General features: G+C 42.0%; 1 protein-coding gene across 5 annotated transcripts in view; it reads right to left on the reverse strand.

Moving 5' to 3' along the window:
- Nucleotides 1–24263, reverse strand: part of CALD1 (caldesmon 1) — a 171568-nt gene that overhangs the window by 24676 nt on the left and 122629 nt on the right. For 4 of the 5 annotated variants that reach the window (XM_030960809.1, XM_030960808.1, XM_030960811.1 and 1 more), the window contains 3 exons: nt 5076–5222; nt 3200–4109; nt 2475–2549 (listed from right to left, as the gene is read on the reverse strand). In XM_030960809.1, the coding sequence (XP_030816669.1) occupies nt 2475–2549; nt 3200–4109; nt 5076–5222 (1132 nt within the window). The remainder of the gene's footprint in view (nt 1–2474; nt 2550–3199; nt 4110–5075; nt 5223–24263) is intronic. The other variant, XM_030960813.1, reaches the window with a different exon arrangement.

The following is a 24263-nucleotide window of genomic DNA, read 5'->3' on the forward strand; positions in this document are numbered from 1 at the left end:
TTGAAATCACTGAGAAAACTAATATTAAAACAGTATAGTTTAAAAATTAATAGGTTAGGAAATAGCATTTCAGAGGCCAATATGATTTATGACAATGTGTCTGCATTTGAGAAAACCATTAACACAGCTTGGCCTCTTCATTCAAAAAGATGGTGAAACAAGATAGTACAGAAACATTTCACATCTTTTGGGCTCAATCCTTCTCCTACTAATTTTAATACCAAAGCAGAGATTGATTAGCAAAGAAGCAGCATCTTTTGTATCTCAAAGGTAGGCAACAAAATAGTATCTTTTAACTTTGTCTCATTGCCTAATTACAGACTAATTCAGCTTCTGCTGAATTCAGAAAGGACTCTACTTGGAGCAGACAGGTGATATTACCTGAACTGAAATAGCTCACATGTGCTCACATGTGATAAATCTCACAAATCTTGATATCAAGCTAGAACATTACCAAAGGCATTGTTAACAAATTTCCAAGTTTATATTTTTATCTTTTTCCATACTGCCCCTTTTCTGTTTGATTTTTATGCTATTATTTGAGCACTGAGATTTCTAAATCTTTAATTGGAACAGCTTCAGACTGAAGCAAATCAGTTACTGAGGCTGGGGCCCATCTGGGGCCAAGTCCTTACTTGGGCTTAGTTATTTGGGGAGTTAAAAGCTGTGGGCATCTGGGTCTGGGGCTCCCCTGTAGAGGCAGCTGCCACCCCCAAACACCATGAGAAAAGCAACTGCTGCAGCATGTCTGGCCAAACTGGAAGCAGGAAATACCAGGAGCCTCACATCATGAGAAAGCCTGGTCTTGTGAACTTCTCAGGTCACTTTCAAGAACGAAAAACTGTGCAGAAGTTCAGAAAAAGAGACAAATTTTTTCTTGCCAAATTAATCAAAACCTGAACTCTGAGGTCCAAAGCAAAAGCAAAACCTGATTATGCAGATACATTCTGTTCCCCCAGGGTCTTGTTCATGGAACACTGGCATCCTCTTAGCTGCATGCACATTCAGAAAGAGACCTGACTGAATTTGTATGTCCTGGAAAGGGGGGGGGAAAGTGGAGATGGGAGCCTGATCTTGCCTGGTCATCAATTTTTTTCACAAGTAAAGCAGCAACAACCGAGACTTTCAAGACATTTTGAATGCTCAGGATGGGTATTCAGCATTGCACTAGAAGTGGGATTCTATTAAGTTGTCTCAGCTTCAGCATCCAAAGATGGAAAGACTAAAAATCACAAGTAACTTTTATAAGTCTTGCCAATTTCCTGGAATAATCCAGCCCAGTGGGTAGGGTTTAAAAGCATGATGAGAGCTCCAGGGAGAGCTGGCCGAGCTCTGCATAAAAACAAGCAGGACAGCTGGGTCTCAAGTTCCCACAAATCAAAGTTTGTGGTCAGCTACAGACTCCTCTTTACATTTACTTGTAGTATTCAAAGACTGCATGCAAAAGTGAATAGTGGAAACTGGTTCTGTCTTCTTAATATAATCCATCCCTTATTTTTTGTGCAGGTATTTCCTCACTGCTCTCTGAGGGTGTTCCAAACTCATCTGCTAGCTAAGGACCCTGGAGTGGACCCTCCACAACCCTCAATGGTCCCAAATCCACCAGAGAGACAGAAATCTGTGCTGTGGCTCCCTTTAAGCCACACAGACCTGCCTGAACCCAAATGGGTCCAAATTTCCAAGGCTCTGACCACTCTCTGAGCAGTCTCCCTTAATAAGAATCAGGGGCTGGTTTGAGGGCTGCTGCACTGAACCAAAACCACTGCACAGCACCGAGCATGGCTCCCTGTGTCCAGCTGCACCCTGAAGAGTAAATGGTCCCCAAATCTTATTTACTTACCATACAGTAAAACACCATGGCACCAGCTCCTGTGTTTACAGTGGAAATGCAATGCAGTAATTTTGGTGGATTTTTCTCTTTAAAACAAAAGAAGAATCTTGGGTATGCACAGTTTACATCATGGGGTGTTGCAGCTTGCAGGGGAATTATTAGTTAAGGCAGTCTGCTGGCCAAAAGGCCTAGATTATTATTATCATTATGATGATTATTATTAATTATCACGACGATGATGATTATTATTATTAGAGTAGGTTTGGTTCATAGGAGAAAAGTTCACAGTAAAGTGAGAGGAAACCAGAGAAGGATGATTAGTTGATATTGTACTGAAAAATTCATCCCCAGAGGGAAAACCATACTTGTGTTGTTGACTGAACTGAGTTTCCTGAAATATTTGTTTTAAGACAAACAGGAATTGGTCCTAAAGCCCCAAAAGAACAAACTACTTAAGAATTTACTTAATTTTAAGCACTTAAGGAGCTTCATCCCTATTTATTTCAGCAGGATTACCCATGTTCTTGAAGTGGAGCACAAGTTTAAGTACTTTGCTGAAGAATCAACATTCACTTATAGGTGCCTTAATGTTTTCATATCTCAGGTTTCCCTATCACATCTAAATCAATGCTTTGTGAGTTACCTGATCTTGTATGGAGGTAGCTTGGAGCTTCTCTTCTGGCAGCTTTTCCTTTTTAGCTTCCATTTTTTCTTCCTCCTTGGTTTTTGGGTTTTCAATAATTTATTTATTTTTTACAACACAAAACCATCGCACCTGTTTGCATTTTTTTGTTTCTCCACGCTGTGCTCACGTACCAATCCAGTGTGCAGCCACCACTCCATCATGTGCTGCTGTGCCCACACCTCTGTGTGCAGCTGTGCCCCCTCCACCCTCTCCAAATCCTCCCAATTTCCCCCCTTTGGGCCTTTCTCCCTGCCGTGGCATCATGCTCACGTGTCCCAGTACAGAGCCCTTTCTTGTGATTGCATTTAGCACACAGCATTCCTCACACACTTCAACAGGTGCTCATAATATTTTCTGCCAAGATGTGTCTGCCTCCACCTCATGGGTTACTGCATTAGGCCAGTTTTTATAGCAGCTGAGGGGAAACAGGCAGCAAAAGCACATGCAGAGGTCTGAACATGCAAGGTTTTCTCTGAATGACGGGGTGAGGGCAGGCCTGTTGTGCACTGAATTATTGGTAAGCAGGAGAGGATTTCCTTTTGAAAATAGAGAGCAACAGCACAAGTGTTAGTAACTTCAGTACAGGACTAGATCTGTGAGAAAATTCCAAATTCAATCTTTTCTTGCATTACATTTCACACAAACCACAGGTGTCTTATTTTGGTGCAAAATGCTTACTGTACCTGTTTTTTTAAGGCAGCTGCTTGGCGTTTTTCATCTTCTATTTTCTGTTCTTCCATCTTTTGTTTTTCCTTTAATTTCTCTGCTTCTAGTTTAGCCTTTTCCTCAGCTGCCCTCTTTTCCTCTTCTGCCTTTGCCCTCTCCTCAGCTGCCCTCCTTTCCTCCTCTGCTTTCTGTTTTTCCTCAGCTGCCCTCCTCTCCTCTTCAGCTTTAGCCCTCTCCCTTTCTTCAGCTGCCCTCTTCTCCTCTTCTGCCTTAGCCCTCTCCTCAGCTGCCCTCTTTTCTTCCTCTGCTCTCTGTTTTTCCTCAGCTGCCCTCTTTTCTTCCTCTGCTTTTAACCTCTCCCTTTCTTCTGCTTCCTTCCTTTCTTCCTCAGCCTTTTCCTCATCCCTGAGCTTCTCTTTATCTACAGCATCAGCCACACTTTGCGTCCCCTCTGGCACAGCATTTGTATCATTCTCTGCTTTGTGTTCCTCTGCATTTACAGTTACTGCCTCTTCTTTATCAGTGGATTTTTCTGCTGTCACATCTACCTGATTTTCCTCTATGGTTTCCTCCTTTGGTTTCTCCTCCTCCTTGTCTTTTTCTTCTTTTTTCCCCTCTTCTTCTCCATCTTGCCTCCAGTTGTTCCTTTGGTACGACTTGGTAACTGTTTCCGTCTCCTCAATCTCACAGCGCCCTCGGCGTGTTTCAGCCTTCTCCTCTTTCCCCGTGGTCTCGTTTTCTTCCACGTTGTTCACTTCTCTCCTGCTGGGCACTGACAAGCTCCCATCTGTGATCGTGGGGTCCAATTCCTTCTGGCGTTCCAGGGCCTCCTGCAGGCGTTTCTGGCGCCTCTCCTCCCGCCTCGCCAGCCTCTCCAGCAATGCAGCTTCATCATCTGTGGAGCGCTTGCTTTCCTCTCCTGCCACACTGTGTGAAAGGGACAGGCTTGCGTTAAAAAATAAAAAACCCAAAAAATTATTTCTGACAATATATGCGCTTCACTCTTTCTAGGAAAAAAAGCTTGTATCATCATTCCACAGTTGGAAAACTCAACAGGTTACACACTTCAAAATTTAGCTGCTGTTTTGCTATCTATAGCCATTCTCCTTGCCTTAAATAAACTGCTTCTTGTGCAGTTTATGATCATAATAGATACTGATCTATTAGCACTTGCCATCACAATTTTGGTTTTTTTCTATCAGTTGTGTTATGGTCATTGGAAATCTGGGTATATTATATATATTATTATTTGTGGGAAGCTAAACAAATGGTGGACACACAGGAAGGCCAGCTCTGGACAGACAGGGAGGCCACTCAGCTTTGTGACAAGTGGGTGGTGATAGCAGTGATATGGTATAATGCTTTAGGGGCCAGCAGCGGCTGGGTTGATGGTTGGACTTGATGACCCTAAACGTCTCTTCCAACTTGGATGATCCCATGATTTCAAGTGTCACCTCCTTCCATAAGCTTTTCTGCTCTTTACACCTGCCTGACCCTGACAATTCCAAGTGAGTGCTGTGCTCTGGAGCTCACACCCAGCACCTTGCAAGCCACACCTTGAGGACTAGGTGCCATGACCCCTGTGGTGTTTTGTGAGGCCAGATGCACCCACGCCTGAGAGAATCTGAGAGCCTCCACGAGCTCTGGCTGAATTACCCCACAGACAGCCTTGAGGACACCTGGATATGTGCCATGAGCCAGATGTGGGATGCTCCCACCCTACCACATAGACACAGCCAGGCTAATCCTCACTGTGTGAGGTCCTTCCTCAGTTTAAGGATGGCCAAACCCAGCACTTCAAACTCAAGCACCACAGCAAACCTCTTCCAGGCACTTCTCTGCTCTGAACAAAAACTACCATTGGCTTGTCAGTAAACAACATCAGACATTTACCTGTTCTGAGCATTGACCTCAGATTTCTCTGTTGCTTCTCCTGAGAGATCTCCTTCCTCCTTTTGCCGCAGCCTCTCCTGCCGAGCCCGCCGGCGCCGTTCCCTGGCGGCTTCCTCATCATCATCATCGTTCCTCTGGTAGGACAGCCTGCAACAGGGACAGGGACACATTGGTGCTATGGCACACTGGACACTGAAAAAAGTCACAAAAAGCAGTTTTCTTGAGCACAGCGGCTGCTCCACGTGCTGTTGTGGAAAATATGCTGTGAAATTGAGATGCATCATTTCAAACCCTGGTTTTCTTTTGTTTCTCAGAAGAGAACTTGAGAAAACAGTCCCTGCCAGAAAACACCAAATCCATAAAAGCCCAGCTCTGTAGCTGAGCAAACATTCTCTGAGCCTGCACCACGATCCTGTTGGAGCACTCACAGCAGCATTTGAGCAGACTTGATCAAGCCCACATAACTGAAACTGGACTCAGCAAAGCAGCTTTTCATTAGCCTCCTCTAAATATCACATGCTAAAAACAGTGACAGAATTCTACATTTTAAAGACTAGAAAGCAGGGAGACACAAGTATGACAGCAGTGGTTGGTTCTGAGTGCCAAACATCTGACACCCACAAAATGTTTGTGAGCCTGGAGCCCTGCCAGGCCAAATCACACAAGATCTCTGCTGTGATGAAAGCCTACAGCTGAGAACCCATTGTATTCATCTGCCCCAACAGATGATTACATTTAGTTTCATCCTGCTTGAAAAGCAAAGCAAGACCTTAAAATCCTAATAATCCTGTGTCCCATTCAAATCTTCGCTGAGGTTATTACTGTGTGAGATAAAGGGAGAGGCCTGCATTCCTCTTATCTTTTTGAGCAGGGAAAGTGAATTAGGAAGCTAACATGTGCCAGGCCCAGTCAGGACATTCATTTACTTTGCTTCTGGCAGTGGTCTGACACATCATGGTTAAGAAGCCTCCCTTCTTTACATAGTCACATATTTAAGTCACATTTTTAAGTTAGCAGTGCAGCCATGAACATAGGAAAAAAAAAAAGAGTTCTGCACTGAGCAAAACAAAGTACAGATAATGTTAGTTTTGCAAATATTTAAACATTAAAAGTGACTAAATTTTGATTTAGCCATCAATCAGACTGTCTGGGGCCAAACCTCTCCCATCACCATGTTCTGGTACTACTTTTCTCCTTTGCTGAAAGAAGGGTGAAAGTATAGGTTCGGCATGGACTCAGTTACCCCAATTTTGTTTTCAGAATTTAAAGTGTAAAACATGGCCGAGCCACTTGCCAGACCTAGAACAGCATTTTCATCCTCAGTGCACCAAAGTGTTTAATTTGCTACTTTCATGCTCTGATTTAAGAGGCTTTTCTTTATAGAAACAACTCTTCCCAAAGAGAGAAAGCAAACCATGAGCAGCATGGCCATGAGGGATCACAGTGGGGGATGAGGAAGAAAGGAAGGAGCTGAATTAAAATCACTAAAGGTGTGATGCAGGGAAGGCAAGGAAAAACACTTCCTGCCATTTGCAAGCAACTTCAATGGGTATCAACATTTCATGTAGGTCTAGAACAGAAAGGATATTAATACAATAATAAACCAATGGGGTCTTTAATTTCCACAAGAAGGAGACTGGAATAAAACTGCAATAGCAAACTGACCACAGACCTCATTAGTAAGATGTTCTGGCTGCACGAAGCCCATGATATTTCAGCTCTGGAGTCCAGCTGTAAGGGCACAGCAGAGGACACAATGCTCCCAGCCTGTGGCAGCTGGACAATGGCCACAACTGAGTCAACACCCAGTGTCTACAGCTCAGGATTTGTCTCTGCAGTGAGACCACACAAAGATGAAGAAGTTTATTCCACTCTCTGTACCCACACAGAGCACCCCTACACAGCAAGGAGAACAACTGCTTCTAAAAGCCTCTTTAAAATGCCTTTTTGTAAACCACCAGTTGCTCCGCAAACTAAAAAAGGAAATAAAAAGAATACCCCGAGCAAAAATTCCCACAAAATCTTATCTATTAAACAGATATGTACTTCCTGTCCTTGGACACTTATCGCACAGGTCATCTGTTAAGAAAGCTGAAAATGTCTCTTATTATGATTCTAAACACATCCATCACCTTGCTACATATCACAGCAGTTTCCTACAGTAAGCAAGTACACCAAGTAGTTTCATGAGAATCACCTTAAATATTCACTTCTGTTCTCCAGCAATCATGCAATCTACCCAGTAATCAGGAAACAGGCATAAGGAACAACTAATTGCAGGTTTTTTAGGAGATCTCTTTCTTGTTTTCCTTACAATTGTGTTAACACTGCTTTCAGTGTAAGGGGTGACCCTCATTCTCCCACTGCAACAGGTCTCTGTAGCAACCCATCACAAGCAAAATCAATCTGGGAGCTCTCCAGAGCTTATCTTCGAACTGCCTACATTTTTTGACATCCTTCAGCAAGAGTAAATAAATAATAAAAAGTATGTCTCCAAGATTTCCATTCTGCTTATCATACATATGGAAATCTGATGATCCACACTGGCCTGTGCTGCTCCTCCACCCTTGGAGAGCACTTGCTGCCCAGCACACACCCGGCAACTCAATTAAACTGAACTTATATCCATTTGTGGCTTTGCAGGCAAGTATCTCTCCACAAGCAGCTGTTCCAGCTGCCTCAGGCAGTGAGACCACAGCACAGCATGATCTCCACGAGGTATGCCAAGCCTGCTGATAACACTCCCATGGGGAATATTCAGATCACAGAATATTCTGAGATGGAAGGGACCCACAAGGATCATCAAGTGCAGCTCTCAAGGACTGAAATCCCAGACCTGAAGAACTCAACAACAAACCTTATTAACATCTGAGTAAGTATAAAAAATGTTGCCCTCAGATTGAATGGAGGGGACTTGGAGTGAAAAATAAATCTGCTGGATTGGGAATAGAGGAGATGTGGCCATCTGCTTCAGACCTTTTTCAGAGAAATACAGCACTCTGTATTTTACACCAAACACTGAATTTATGTAAAGTTATAACGCAGCAAGAAACTTGGTAATAGCTGGGAGGATCATGGGGCTGAAAGCATTTCATACAAGCCAGATTTAACTGGTTTCCACTTGAAACCTCAAATCAGCCCAAGCATTATCTAAGGCACTTTGGGTTTGGAGTTCCTTGCCCAGTACTAGTACATTATTATTATTGTCTGAATTATGACAGCACTGAAATTTCCTGATCAAGCTCATGGGCTTCTACACTAGGCAATTTATGAAGATTGGGCAAAAGCTGGTCCCCGTTCTAAAGAGTGTGTATCCTGATTAAAGAGAAACCTTATAATTTGTAGCAAAATCTGCCCTCAGTGAGTCAAAAATAAACCTGATGAACCTAAATTCTTTTTTCATTTTTCACAGGAGTAGAAAAAAACCTGCCTAATTTGAGCTGGATCCCACTACTCCATTCTAGAGGAGGCAGGGAGAAAGAAATGCTGTGGATCCGAACTCTGACTCCATTTCAAGAGTCAGAAATATATGAAAAAATTCCGAACAGAACAAAAGCCTTTAAGATTTTTAGCAGTTCATATCTGCCTCTTCTTTCCTCCATGGTTCACTGAAATACCAGTCTGGGTTTTATGCCTGCATCCTCAGCAGTGCCCTCACAACAGGGACTCAATTAGACACAACTGCACCTATTCAGCCAGCTCTTTCCCATTCTGCTTTGTTATCCTGGAGATTTTACATGTATTACAGATTGATTTTGCCTGTGACCCACCCCAAGAAATGAGATCATCCATCCTGTACCAAACTGCTGCACCTCCAGCTTGCAACCTAACCTACTTCTAAGACCTCTGCCCTTTATTACGTAAGACCACAGCAGCTGAGGTGAGATCTGTTGATTTGGGTCTTCAAATTTATGTCAGATGGAGGATGTCAGTAAAATGTCCTCAATGACAGATTTCACTGCCAGACTCAGCCCATAAAAGCTGAATTTGTTGGCCTTCTGTGCTCTTAGAAAGTCTTTCTATTTACCCAGGCTCTTCCTGAAAGGATGGGTGGGGTGAGGATGGACTTTGTTAAAATACCCACTGGGGAGTGCTCTTTGTGTCACTGTTGACATTCAGTCCCATTTTATTTATGATGAAATATGTTTTTAGTCTTTTTATTGTTTGCTTAATTTGTGTTGTGATAGGCACACTTCAAAACCTGAATATAAACAACTGATCAATCTTCACCTCAAAATAAAAAATAAAACCATAACAAGGGCACATGCTTCCACAGAGGGCTGTGCCTCTCTCTTTCAAGCTCTGCGTGTCAATCTCAGCTGTATTTCATTCAAGTCATACCTAAAAATGTGCTGAATGGTGGGGGGCAGTTGTGCAGAAAACTGTTTTCTAATCATTCCTCCATCATTCGGTGAGAGCTGCCAGCATTCTGCTCAGACCTGGTCAAGAAGATTCATTTTTTTAATGAGGGAATGAGCAGAATTCCGGTCCAAACTGTTCATGCTTCAAAAAGATGTAGTGAGTGAAAACAGGGGATTATGGTGGAGACATGCAGACATGCCACCACAGTTCTCAGTCCAATGGTGTGCATGAATGCTGCTATTAACACCCATATTTTTCACATATTTCTCAATTTGACATGCACCATTTTTTTTTCCACATTGAATGTAGGAGAGACAAGTGGATAAAATTAACCAATGGCTGGGAATGAAACCCAGACAAATTAAAACTGGAAATTAAGCACATGTTTTGAACAGTGAGGATAATTACACACACAAGAAATGATGGAACATCCATCTCTTGCATCTCTGCATTAAGATGGATGCCTTTTTGGAAGTTATACTACAAAATAATTCTGATTTTTTGGGTTCATTGTAAATAGCTTGGTGAAATTCCACTAACACTTACATATAGGAAGTTAGACTAGATTATATGGTGGCACCTGCTGGATTTAAACACTACAGCCTTCCATTTACAAACAGTACATGTTTCTCCTTTTGCCCACAATTTACCTTTGTCTCAGAAATATTTTTACTCTGTTTATCCATCCATTCTCTACAGGTACACGGCCTGTTCTTCTGAGCAGGCAAATTACCCAGATACACCCACAGTTCTTGGGCCAAAACAGAGACTGACGCATCTTTCAGTGTATTATGTTCTCCTTCACTTCATTTTCATACTGTGTTCCTAATACACTTTCTTCTTTTTCATAACTCCAAAGATTTCATAGATAATTGTTTTTTTCTTATCAAATATGTTTTCAGAAGAACATTTTTTTCTGTCAGACGTGGCATCCTTAATTTCCTACCATACATCTTTAGAATCATTTCTTCTACCTTAAGCCTTGATCTAAAATACCTAAAGGCTAAAACTCTTGGCCGTTTTAACAACACTTTTTTTTTTTTCAGCTGAGCAAAACCTTTAGATTATTTACTTTGGTTAAGGACTTGGCTGGAAGATTGTTATTTTGTTTACATGACAAAACAGTTAAGCATGGGAAAGAAAAGGCCTTCTGAGAGGTTCAGTTTGTGAATTTTTTTTTATGGTTTCTTTTTTTGGTCTTTTTGACATTTAGGTTTTTTAACAGGTAAGGAAAGAGTAGGTGCATTCATCCCTCTAACAGTGGGATTCTGAAATCCAGGGTGCAAGCCATCCACATCAAAGAATGAAAGATAAAAAGTGATATGCAAAGTAGAAACCACAAGGAAAAGCGGCTCCACTGTGACAACAAAAATCCTTGGTGACTACCAAGTAATTAATGCCAAAACCATCCAGAGATTTGATTTCTTTGCTGGGGATACTGAGGCTGAAGCCTCTAGGAAAGTCCCTGGCTTCCTAAATTACCAGCTTCCATTGAAAATACAAATTTCAGTTTTGTAGATGTCCAAGATTTCCACTGCCCTGTCTCTTTTCCTTTTTCCTGCTCATAACAGCAGAGTCCCTTTGGTTTTAGACTTAAGCCCTAAACCTGGGCCTCGCAGTTAGATCCATCTGTACCACCACAGCATCTCTCTGCACAAAGGCAGAATGACTCATGCACCAGCCTATTTTTCTCTTTTTTTTTTTTTTTTTTCCCCTTTCCTCATGGCTTAAAACTGATGATCTGTTTCATAATATGAAATGCAAGCAGATTCTGCAACCACAGCCACATAGCTCTGGTAAATTGCCTCTGAGCACCTCAGCATAAATCCAACACAGGGCTGCAAACATGAAGGGTAAAACCCTCCCGCTACCGAAACAATGTCAAATTTGCCTCCAACGTATATTATATTTAGATAAAAGTGCTTGCTGGAAAAGTACCAGGGGAAGCACATAATTTTCTCAATATGTGAAGCCTAATGCTCTGCAGTTTTACTGCATAACAATAGACATGGCATTGACCTGCCAGTGAGCAGAGCAGCATATCCAATCTGTTCTAATTTAGAAGTTTCACATGGAAGAAAAAAGAAAACAGAAGAAAAAAAAAAAAAAAAAGAAAAGAAAGCAGAAAACAATAACTGGCCAAGTGCCTTCTACCTGATAATTTTTCACTATTTCCCTTGAAGCTTGGTGAAGTTCACCCAGATCTCTGTTCCTCTGGCAGATGGCAAACATGCAAAAAAGTGTACAAAACAAGCTTGCTTTTCCAAACGTGAAAAAAGTGGGAGCAAATCCCAATCAGTGTGCATACCACTGTGGTTAATGTGGTATTTGTTGACTCTGGAGCAAATTGCTTGCTGCCACCACCTCCAGCTTCTAGTGCTTTATTGCATATAAAATCCAAAATAATTTATGCCACAGCCTTACCCAGTAAGTAATATTTCAGGCATATGACTTGAGAACAATGGGCATCTTGCCTAGCTGAGGCATAAGTCAGGCTTTACAGGATTTGCCCTAGAATGCACAATCCACAATTTCTACAAAGACAAATAAGAAGTTTTCTTTCTTGTGGTTTTGGGCTGCTATATTTAATATGGCTTTCAAGGCAATTTTATATGTCAAATTGCTAGCTTACTGATTGCATCCAAAATCAAGATCTAACTCAATGTGCAGTTTAGCCCAGTAGCTGCAGCAGGCAATATTTTTTGAAAAGATGTAGTTTCAACTTAAAAAAAATAATTTCTGGCGTTACTTTTTTTTTATTTCAAAGCTGCATCCTCAGAAATTAGCAAACAAGAACAAACTGATGATTTCAGGAAAGCACAAACTGAATTTACAATAAATCATGTATGTATTCCTGACCTAGAAACCCAGCCTTCAATTTCATCTGCTTATCTACTTTCACCCTGGTTACCAGCTTTGGAGGCTTCTTTAATGCAGCACTCTAGGAAATAAAGAGACTCTTAACAAACCAACAATTCCACTTCATTTCCTCCACAAAGATGAATAGGATTGCTGCATTTTAAGAGTGCTGTATTTAAAAGGAAATGCAGGACCACGAAGATAAGGTCTCATACACACAAAACTTCTTTCATTTCAACCTGCTCTTGCTCCACTGAATATCATGTAAGGACAAAGATGAACAAAGTTATCTCAGAGAATCACTTATTTGAGGACTGAAACATTAACATCCAAACCAATCTCAGTCACACCCCCTAATCCTCCATCACCATGCCCAATCTACTCACAATCAACTTCCAGCATATATTTATTCACTACCCACCCTGACAAAACAAGAGATTTGTGAAACTGGAGATGGAACAAGGCTTTGGTTTTCAAAGATGACAAATTTCTGAGCAGAATTGCCTTTTGCACTCGTGCAGTTTCTTCTCTTTGCAGGGTATAATGAAGAACTGCAAGCCAGGATTCTACAGAGGGCAAGTGCTAAAAGGAAGAAAATTCCCAACATCCCATGGATTGACATCAAGGACAATGCCTACCAAAAGTGCTGGAGCCACCCTGAAAGGAGTTTTTTCATCTATCACTGAAATGCTGCCATGCCTGGGGTGGATCAGATTCTGGATGGCTTCATATCCAAACCAGCAGTCTCTGATTCAGGGCTGACCCTGAAATTCATGCTGGATTTGGGACAGAGGTACTAAGTGGGGCAGGAAGGAGGAATGTGGAAACAGGAAGAGCAGAATAGGTCTGTGGCACAGGAGCAAGAAATGTCCCTGGACTGTGGACAGGGAGAGAGGAGACAGACCACAGGAAATGGATCAGGAGCCTCCATCCCTGCAGTGGGGGATGGAGAACGTTGATAGAGAAATACTGGGACAACAGGGAAATAGATCCTTCCAGGAATAGCAAGGACAGGGCAAGTGGCTGTCACCAACATCCAGCCAGCTCCAGAGGGCTGTCCAGGGCCTGGAAAAATCAAAATCCTCCATGACTGATGGCAGGGAAACTGTGACACAGCAGGTTGTGACTACCCAGGTTACACATCACACAGTAATCTCAGCCTGGACTGAAGTGTTCTGTGGTCTGAGACACCTACAAACAGCCAGAACCCAGCATTTCTGTTGCTTGCTCCATTGAAGGTATGGGTGGTAGCATTAGTCTGGTCTCTGTGAAGCATCAAAACTGCTCTGTCTTTCCCAGGGGACTAGAAATTGTCATTAAATGGCTATTGCTCCGAGCCAGACTGGTCCCTGGGGATGTCTGCTGCAGCTTTCAGAAATACACCAAGCACTGTGCTGACCAACAAAGTACAAGGCATGTACAGGGAGTCTGGAAAAATCATTTACCAGATAATTATTCAGATAATAATAGAATAATCTTTTTTTATCCACTCTTCCCAGCACAAAATATGCACTAGGAGGACACAGCCTGAACATAGCACAGCAGACTATTAAAACAAATGCCACAAACAGGATAGCAGACAAAAAGCAAGGCCAGAACATGCACCAAAACAGAGCAGACTGTGAACCCTTATGCTAACTGAAATAAACCACTTGAGGGGAAATATGGCATTACAAATACATCCAGTGCTGCAACATGTGGTGAATGGAAAAAACAATTAATGAAAATCAGATGTCTCAACATTTTCTGGTACTGAATCCCCACGCACACAACTCACGGATGCTGTGCAGGTGTGGATTTTGTGTCAAGGGAAATTCAAGGCCGTTTGCTTTTAGCATGGGCAAGCATCTCTCTCTTTCTGAGGTGTTCAAGAAGCCTACTGTCAACAGCCAAGGTGATTAGGAGGCACTTTCAGTCAGGCAGCAGAGGAATTATTAGTGCAGATCCCGTCATTTGCTAACAGGATTAGGGGCAGATACATTCCATGAATCCCTGTGAAAGCTAATCCTGATGTGTCTTTCACCTCCATGAAAGGTAAAGAACCCTTCCATAAAACAGGTCTGTACACATCTGCAGGGTCATGTACAGCACTTTGAACAGCACGCTAATGGTACAACAATTTGCAGACATCGTATAACAGCACTGTGCAAATTAAACAGCTGGAGGTTTGAAATGTAGCCATTGTAACTACACCCACACAAACAAAATAAAACATCCTGCCTTTATCCTTTCAATTAGTTTTCCCTTAGATGTGCTTGTTCTTCTCATATTGCCTCGCTGGAATCCTTATTCCAGAGATGTTACTTGTAAGAAATTACCAAACTCAGTATTGGAGATACTGTCTGGAAAGCTGACTGAGCTCATGAGAGCTGATTAATCACACTGCAAATACAAATCCAAAAGCCACTGTTCTTTAAAAAGGGGGGGAGAGGGACAACAGAATTCTAGCATCCAACAAAAACCTATTCCATTTCAAAGACTCACTAACAAATTATCCACAATTTATAAGCTGTTCACAGAAGTATCCAGATAAAAACCAGGAAACATTAGAAAATAACAATTTGCTTGCCCTAAAAGTGCCCTCGGCCTGGAGAGTTCCAAAGGGACATAGGCAGCTGTAAAGAGTCACCTAAAACAGAGAAACTGCCCTGTGGGGATATAGGAACAGGGTGCAGTATTGAGTGTGATTTCAAACCACAGCAGTTATTAATGGCACCCTTGTTGGTGTTGCTGCTGCTAATTTCAGTTTCATTCTGGAACAGCAGCTCCACACAGGAAGCCAGTCAGTAATTGTAATTGTTTCAATAGCCAGTCAGTTGCAAAATGCTTCACACAGGTGGGCAACAAGACAGGAAGGACAGCAAAGAGCTGCTGTGATAAGAAAGCAATGCAGCCACTGGAAACAGACTGCAAGGGCTGCCAAAAGAGGATCTGATCCCAAAGGTGAGAGGAGACAAGCCCTGATCATCACCAGTTTCCATCACCAAGAAGCAAAGCTGTCTAACAGATTCACCTGACATTTTTACAGAGAGGGCAATCAAGAAATTCATCATTAAATGTACACACCCACAGATGTTTAAGCCAAGGCTTCTGGTATAATCCATTAGATTCCAGAAGTGAATGCAGACTGATGGCTATTTTCCCCTTGTTATTATACTAATTCTTGGCACTGGTTAAATTCTTTCCATCAAAAGATCCCAACATGTTTTACAAATGTTAAGCAATCCTTGCAACCCTTCTGACTTCCGTGTGTTGAGTACTATGGCTGTTATAATGCCAGTTTATGGAATGGAAAAACAGATATATAGATGAATGTACTACTTTTAGTCTAAACAGAGCAGATATGGCTCTCTTTTGGCTGCACTACTTCACACCTGCTCCAAAAAACTTGTTGAAGCTCCAAGGAGCTCTTCCAGCAACTTCCGGAGGGAGTTGTTGTGGGTATGTGGACTCCTTCCTCCCAGCCCCATCCCCAGCGGCTGCACTGTGCTGACTTCCACTGCTGCTCTGACAGAAATTATCCTGAGATAGATATTACCGGGATACCCATGTCCTGATCATGTCAGTGAAAGCCACTGACAGAATTATCCTGACATGTCTTTTTCTGGCATACCGAGCAAAGAGACACGCCCCTGAGCTCTCTCTGATCAAGTGATGGCCTGGCTCTCCTCTACATTTTAAATAAAGCCTTCTGTTGCTAGGTATTTCCGAGTCAGTAGTCTACATTTTTCAAAAAAGAGGTGTGCCTGCTGGGAAATAGGAAAGGAAGGGCCAAAAGCAAGTTTAGCCCAGGAGATCCTGTGGCCTTTTCACTGCAAAAGCACCTCGGAATTTTCACAGGGATCAGCAGGGCTCAACACGGTCTGGAACCTTCTAAAGCACTTGGTTTGGAACTGAGATACACTTAAATGCCTGAAAGTATTAGAAATGGGGTACAGGATCATCTCTGGGAAACAAGGAGTGGAAACAAGGTGTGGCCTGCTGCCACACCCTTCTCCTTCTCAAGCTTCTACAGGTACAGAAAGCTCAGCAGGATTTGGTGAGGCAGGACTCCCAAAAGCTGGTGGAGTGAGAAAATCCCAGCTCTGCACCAGAGAGGTTTTAGTCCTAGAGAAACTGCAGGAAGTCACACAGGAATGCTTCTGTGCATTTCCACAGCTCTCAACGCTCCCTCTTTGGTCCCACAGGGGAGATGGGACTGACCTGAATTCCAGCCAACCCTTCCAACACCAGCTCTTGCAGGACTTGGTCTTGATTCAAAGTCAGAACTTCTCCTCTCTCACCTGGACTGCAAGCCAGAGGGTTTTGGGCTGTCACTGAGACTTCTACAACGTTTGCACAGCAGATGGATCCCCAGAAATAACACCAGAGAGCAGACATTACACTTGATCCAGCCAGGCACTGCTCATCCTGTTCCCAGCAATCCCTTGTAGCCATTCACAGACACACACCAAGGCCATTGCAAGGGAGATGCAGTTCCATCTATCCTTTTATCAAAGTTCTCACTGAATTTAAGTCACGCAGCCTGAAAGGCACTGGGAAGGGCCAAACCCCAAGCCCTGGACAGTAAATTTACACTTAATATACTTTTGTGAAAGTACAACATCTGTAAAGCGAGGATTTGGCAATGTAAAATGACAAATACTTGGCACAGCATAGAATTAGGAGAAGTGTAAGAGAATTTGAATTCCTATTCACACAGAGTGTGGTCTAATCTGTGAGATTACTGAGTAAACAAGAATATGGTCATTATCTACCTGAAGAAGATAACCCTTAGCAGCTGCAAGGTAACAAAAAGGTCTAGGGATCAGCAATACTCTAAATTGGAAAAATAAGTTAAGACTGCTCTTAATTCAAGCTATTTTAATTCTTAATTAATTTAATTTAATTCTTGATTCAAGCTATCTTAATTCTGCCAATGAGGTGCTCCTGGATGTACTTAGGGGTGCTTCTGCCAGCTCAAGGTGAGCAAGGGACACACTGCCAGTGCTGGTGCACAGCTATGATCACACACAAACAGGTTTTCAGGACATTTGACCAAAATACCACCACCCAAAATTGTTCAGGGGCAATAAACATAGGACTGGGTGGGAGACACTGTCTCCTACCTCAGCACTTCACAGGGTGTTGGGTGAGCTTGAAAGACAGAGAAGAATCCAGGAATTCAGGTAAGTAATTAACCCCATGGCTTTCCCAAAATGCCAACGGACCAAATACAGCTCTCAGAGATGCAAGAAAGGAATATTTGTTCTCAGCTGAATGGGCTGCAAATTATCACTAATGCACATGCAGTCAGTGGGAAGATTTCACAGCCTTTTAGATAAGGACTATGGGAACACCAAGATAGCTCTGCTACAGCATTCAGAGAGTTTTGTGAGTTTGGTAAGCCTTGAGTAAAAGCTACGTTTTCAGAGAGCAACAAATCTGCTTTGCTACAGCCTTTATGGCAAATTTAACAGGGGAGCAAGGAGAAAATTAGTCCTCAAACTTCATCTTTCTAACTAAAGTAAGCATTTAGCTGGTTTTGGAAACAGATGTGGCCTCTGCTAATTAGGCTATTGGGCTTTCTGCAATCCTGAGAAAGAAAACTGCTGACATGATGTGTCTGACCACTCCTGTTCCAGGAGGAGGGAGATGACTAAGGCCAAGATGCACCACAACATCATCTTACACACCCAGAGCACATGCCAGTGATTTTCCTCTTGCAGGACAAACAGAATCCTAAAAAAAACCTCTGGCTTCACAGAGGAAAGATGAGTGTTACACAGAATACACACCCAAATTTAAAAATAGAATTCTTCTTTTACAGACATCAGCGTGCAAGAAAATACAGTAAGGTCAGAACACACTTCATTTGGGCTTTGCAAAATAATCAAATAAAATACTATCAAGAGATGACTGAAAGGGAAAAAAAGAGGGGGGGAGGAAACACATGACAATGGAGAATATCTCTGTAGCACATGGGAGCTGGAAAGCCAGGAACAACCTCAAAATGACCCAAGAGACTGCACAGGTTCCACCATGGCCATCAGTGTGTGACGATGGTGGCCCACATCACAGAGTCACAAACTCCATTAAATCAGGTACAACAAAAGAAGCACAAACAAACAAGCAAAAACAAACTCAAAACAACCAAAAAAATCCCTCAAAAACAAAAACCCATAGTAAGGAAGGAGCCAGGACAGCAACAGGTGTGACGTTAAAAGGTATTTCTGCAATCACGCTCCAGCAACTCCAGTGCTGAACGAATTGCAGATGGAATCTGGCAAGCCAAAAAAACCTCCTGTTCAGAAACATGTAATATATTTTTATGCTTAAAATGGCCTGTGGGCAATTTGGCTTCAGCAAACCAAACAGAAGCCAGAATTTTACATCCTGTACTGTCAAGTGCATTGGTCTCAAGGACACACCTCTAGGACAGGCCTCCACATTTCCAGAAGAATCGTGGGAAGAAAAACAAATGCACATAGACCGCTTCTCTAGGAGCTTTTTTGTCAATTTTTTAAAATACATAGCACACAATTTAGGAGATATTTCTCAATCATGTTCAGTCTGGAACCAGAATCATCTTTTATTTTTTTGTTCTGTAATACAGCAACATTCACCTCAAAGACCTGCAGCAGGACCAGATCCTGCTAAAGAGTGGTATAAAGCAGATTGAAAGTGATCTGAAAAAGATTCAGAGTGAAACTTCTTGCAGAGAGTTAATCCTCTCCACTTGGTAGGCCAGGTTCTGCTGGAGCCAAGCTTGCTCATGAGAAACTGAATATTTCTCACTGTTGCTTAGTCAAGGTGTGCGGAAAAGTGATGGATGGAAATTAAAAATGAAGACAAAGTTAGCCAAGTTCCTGATCTTCAAGAGAAATGCTGGCTGAGGAAGGGTCTGAATAGAAACAGGCATCTTGCAAAAAAAACCCCCAAACCCTACCAATCCCCTCAAAAAAGATTGTTTATTAAGCTTTTGGGAGTAGCCCACACCTAATGGTGTATCTGTATATTTTGCTTAATGTGAACTGGTACCTCCAACCCCTGCCACTAAAGCTGTTTATTTTCCTTTTCTGCTTTATTATCATCCATTTGTCTTTCACATCCTTTCCATACATAAGCTAACCTCAATTATGACAGGATATGTACTCTAGGATTGCTATGGTGGGGAGCAGAGGAAAAAAATTGCTTCACAAGTGATGCCAGCAAATGTACAGCATTCAGAAAAAATAAGCAAAAGAGTGACAGAGAAAACTGGGTATTAGTGACTAAGTTTACTATTATTCCTCCTACAATCAAAGAAAAACACCAGAGCACCAGGTGGAAAGGGGACAGCTGCTTTACATCAGTTCCAGTCTCCTGATGCAGCACAAAGTGAATTTAGGCAGAGCCAATATTTGGCTTAGTATTCTTTTACCAAGAGATAAACAGAGACTGAGGAACAAAAAAACCCAAAACTCCAGCTTCTGCCCTCATTTGAAACTTTGTTCACCATAATTCAGCTAAAAAGTCAAGGAACTACATTGAGTTCAGATGTGAAGCCTGTACTTAAGCCTGGGATGTGCTGCTCATCTCTGGAATTCAATATGCACATCCAAAGCAATTGGAAGGAAAAAACAGATGAGCCATCAACTAAACCTTGTAGCTAGTACTTTGCTTCAGTAGTGGGTTTTGGAGAAGAGAGAAATTGTATTGAAATACTTTGGAGTACAGTGTGATTTTTCTGACAGCTTCACAAACTGCTTAAATGCTTTAGAGGTAAAAAAAAAGCCCACATGGAAAACAGTTTTCCAAAGTGCTCGCTGCTCCCCAAAAAGGTGATTACAGCATTGCACTGCTGGACTCACAAAAATGTCTCGTTACCACATCCAGCTTGAGTGTCAGGGTGAGACTGCACAGCAGCAGCTGAGCACTTGTGAAAAGGAGAAGGAAGAGGGGAGGGCAAGGCAAAAGGGGGAGTGGGGGAAGCCCTCCCTGCCTGCTCTGCAAAGGATTTGAGCTGCAGAAAAGAGGAACCGTGTCAGCAAATGCCAAACCAATGCGGTACCTGCCAAAACCGCACCTTATCCCTCTCAATCAGCAAAAAAAGTTATCCACTGCCTGATTTCTCTTACCTCACCAATAAAGGGCTGGTTTTTTCCCTTATTAGGACAGTCTCCATGCTGTAAAATTCCGGCTCTAATAAGTGCCTTTAACAATATGTGCTGCACATCAGCACAAAAAGAAGGCAGCTAATAAAAGGAAAGCACAGAAGGAGAATAAAAGGGCTGAGTCCTAAATTAAAAAGGACAGCATCAGCTTAGCTTGGGCTCCAAAATTTGATCATAGATTTTATGAAATGGAGAATTAAAATTGGAATGGATAAATGTATGAAGGCTAACATTATACAGATATGTAATTATAACTTGGCTCTGCAGCCACTTATACATGCAAGCTGCCTTACTGAACTCAAGGAGACTTTTTCACCACATTTAAGAGTTTACACATCCCAAAATATAAATCAAATAGTCAGTACATGAAAATAGTGCAAGAAAGGGTTTTTCAAATATTTTGGGGTTTTTTTTACAAAGTAAAACGTGGGTAGAGTGAAAAGTTACAGTAAGCTGAGCTTTTATGCTTCAATTATTTCAATGACTGATGGAAGTGTTTTTCTTGGTTACATTTTTAAGCATTGGATTTAATTTACTGGACATAATTGACTTCATCTGCTTTATATGGAAATATGTACATATATATGAACTGAGAAGCAAAGAGGGCCTAAAGCAATCACCAGAGAATTTCCCTGAGTTTTTCCTGTTTTACTCTGAATTGGGAAGAGGGTAGGTGGGGAGCGCAGGTTTGGCAGGAAAGGGGCAGGCAGGGGTATGAAGGAGCAGGATAAAGCTCTACCACCCCCATCCACCACTGGTTGAACACCTATGCCAACAGCGTGGCTGTAGAGGAGCTATCTGGATTTAAGATCTGCACTAACAATGAATTTTCTAGTTTTGCTGAAGCAGAAGCAAAAACCCTTGTCAGAGTGAAGTGATATGGAAAATGTTCAGGGCTGGTTTTTTTTTTTAATTCAGCCTGGAATGGGAAAGCAAATCTTTCATGTAAGTTTTTTTTTTCCTTTTTAATTTTCTCTTTGAAAGGTAGGTGAATTGGAATCAAAATATTTTTAAAAATCTGAATTCTTTATTTACAAAAACAGCAAAGGTGCAACTCAGTAATTTATTATTTAGAAAGTGTAGGAAAATTCATTAAAAATAAAGTATTTCCTATTCTTTTAATTTAGAAGAAATTATTTTATTTGAAAGAAATTCTTTCAATTTCTGAAACCTGACATGAACTCATAACCAGCTCTGCTCTGAACCATTCTGAAAGAGCTCCGGCCAAAACTCTCCCATTATTTCTAGGTTTTACTAAATTTACCTTTCATCAGAAGCAGTTCTCACAGCTCATTTCAGGCATTTGGATTCACAGCAAGTTCCTGGCTTGAACCAAGGCTTGCACAGGGTAGAGAATTTAGCTCAGAATTTTCATGAAACTCTTCCAAGTCACTTGTTCTCTGACAAAACTTTAGATGCTTGATGCTCACAGTCTCAAATTAAGACTGAGGTGGATGCTCCAAACTCCACTCCAGCTTTGTGCTCCTGAGAGCTTTTCTTATGCTGAAAACATTTTTCACTGAGACAAGAAGGCTCCAAATCTCAGATGTTTCCCTATGGATCTGTCCTTTCTCTGCCACAGAAACTCCCAATCAAAAATGTTTCAGTTCTTTGTTTAGACTTGTCCCTGCTGGGGAAGAGCCACTTTCAGAAATTGAGACTGGGATTCTTTGCTTCCAAACCAGAAAAATATCCTCACTATGGAAAAACATCTTTGTGTGTCTTGTCTGCAGTTACATTATGTCCTTCTTGTATTACCTCAGCAATGTGAAAAGGCTTTTACAAACTAAGGATTGAGGCCTTTGCCCACTGGGGAACAGCAATGAAGAGCATGGTCAAAAGAGAAGAAGGGGGGAGCTTCAAGTGAAAATTATCAGCATCAATTTTTGGAGCAGAATTAACCAGATAACACAGTGCCACCAACACCACTGCTATCTGTGGAGGAGTTCTCTTAAACCTCTCTCTTCTCCTAAAAAATTAGCTGATATCAGTCTTGAACATCCAGACAAGATACAGAAAAGATAACCTACATTACAAAGAAAATGCTGCAAAAAACTGAGCTTCCAACAACCAAACTGAAGTTTGAACAGAAGTTATCATTGGCTGGAAGAAACTATTCTACCTGTTGGCAAAGAGAACTTCTGTTTTCTCTAGGAACTTGCACAGTAAACACTTTGGTGTCCAGCACAGCGAGCCAAGCCAATCCCTACACATTCATTAAACAGACTTCATGTTTTCAGGCCAACCAGAATTTCTTGGCTCCACTGAGAGCTTCTGCTTTTAATTTCTAGTGTATCGAATGCTAACAGGATTATATTCAGCTATTTAGCAATTACAGAATTTTCTACAAATACCACAAGTGCACTGAAAGCGCAGAAAATATCTTTAGACGACGCAGATGAAATGATCATATAAAGGGGCCATTAGAGGACATTTGCAAGAAGTTAACAATCACATTGTACCTCATTCAAAATAATGCAATAACAGCCTCCTCCTTTTCCCTGGAGAGTCTCCAGAGAGTGAATTTATAAGGATTTTAATACTCCTTTTCTTTTCCCCTGCAATCTCCTGAGAAGCCATGAGCCCTTGGAATGATTACGTTATGCCTCAGCCTGGGAAGGGCAGTATTTCATCATGTATTTCTCTGAGCAATGCTTTGAAGAAACCTTTGTGGGTAATGCTAAAGGTGTCTTCCCTCTTTTGGCCTGAGGTCATGGAGATGTTTTTTACAAAGGAATAAATCAGTTTCCAAGTTCTGGCCACACATTTGATTTCTCTTCGGAGTCCTTGCCAAAGAGAACTTTGCTTTTCTTCCCCAAGCATGCTACTGTGAGTCTTGACAAAAGAAACCCATGTCTGGTTTTCAAGGTGTGTCTGCTTTTGTTAGAAGCTGTTACAGGACCCAGGACTCTCAAAATACAGGAAAACAACACTACAGTAGCTAGCCTTACTTCAAGAGAAAAGGATTGTTTTCACTAAGGCAGAATTTCACTGAATTTTAGTGAACGCACTTCACACTCAAGCTAAGGCTTTGCTCCCTGCTTTTACTCCCTCAAAACATCAGATATGCCAACTATAAAGGCAGCACACTGCTGGTTCCCTCTCCTGCCCAAAAGGGACTGGAGAAGAATATCTCCCAGCAAGGATATCCAGAGGCCCCCAGCATTTTAAACAAAACAGCCAGACCCTCACACCTCACTAAACCAGGTCCAGCACAGACTAGAAAGGATCTCAAGGTCACATCAGAGGTCCAGCCTGCACTCAGGGCCAGCTCCCCACATCAGGTATCACAAGGCAATGTTTTCATCACTTATATAAATCACTAAAGCGTCCAAATCTCACCTGCTTTTCCCTTTCCCCTCCCTTGCTTTCCCCTTGCACTGAGTGCAGAGAAATTGGTGCTACCCCATGGCTGCTCCCTGTTCCCATACAGAACTATGGGAGGGCAGGCTACTGTGGCTTGTGGCTGTGTTTCACCACAGAACAAGACACAAAAAAATGTCATCTGACATGCCCTTAGTTAAATTATTATTTTTTTACCCAGTTTCTGAAATCACAGGGAAGGATTTCAGATTCCTGGAAGGGACTTCTTGGAGGGGCTGAGTTTCGGAAATCCCTGAGCTCCCTCTCCCTCCAAGAGCACAGGATTTCATGCTGGAAACTCTAAAAACAGGCATAGAAATCCCAGTTTCTCTTCAAAACCTCTCCCAATCTTTAAACCAAACCCTTATATAAATCACAGCAATTTAGAAACATAGCAGTATCCTGGTTCCTACCCATCAACTCGTAAAGCAGACCAACAAAACAATACAGGACAGGAATAAAGGAGATT

This window comes from Camarhynchus parvulus, chromosome 1A, assembly GCF_901933205.1.
Source record: "Camarhynchus parvulus chromosome 1A, STF_HiC, whole genome shotgun sequence".
Lineage (NCBI taxonomy): Eukaryota > Metazoa > Chordata > Aves > Passeriformes > Thraupidae > Camarhynchus > Camarhynchus parvulus.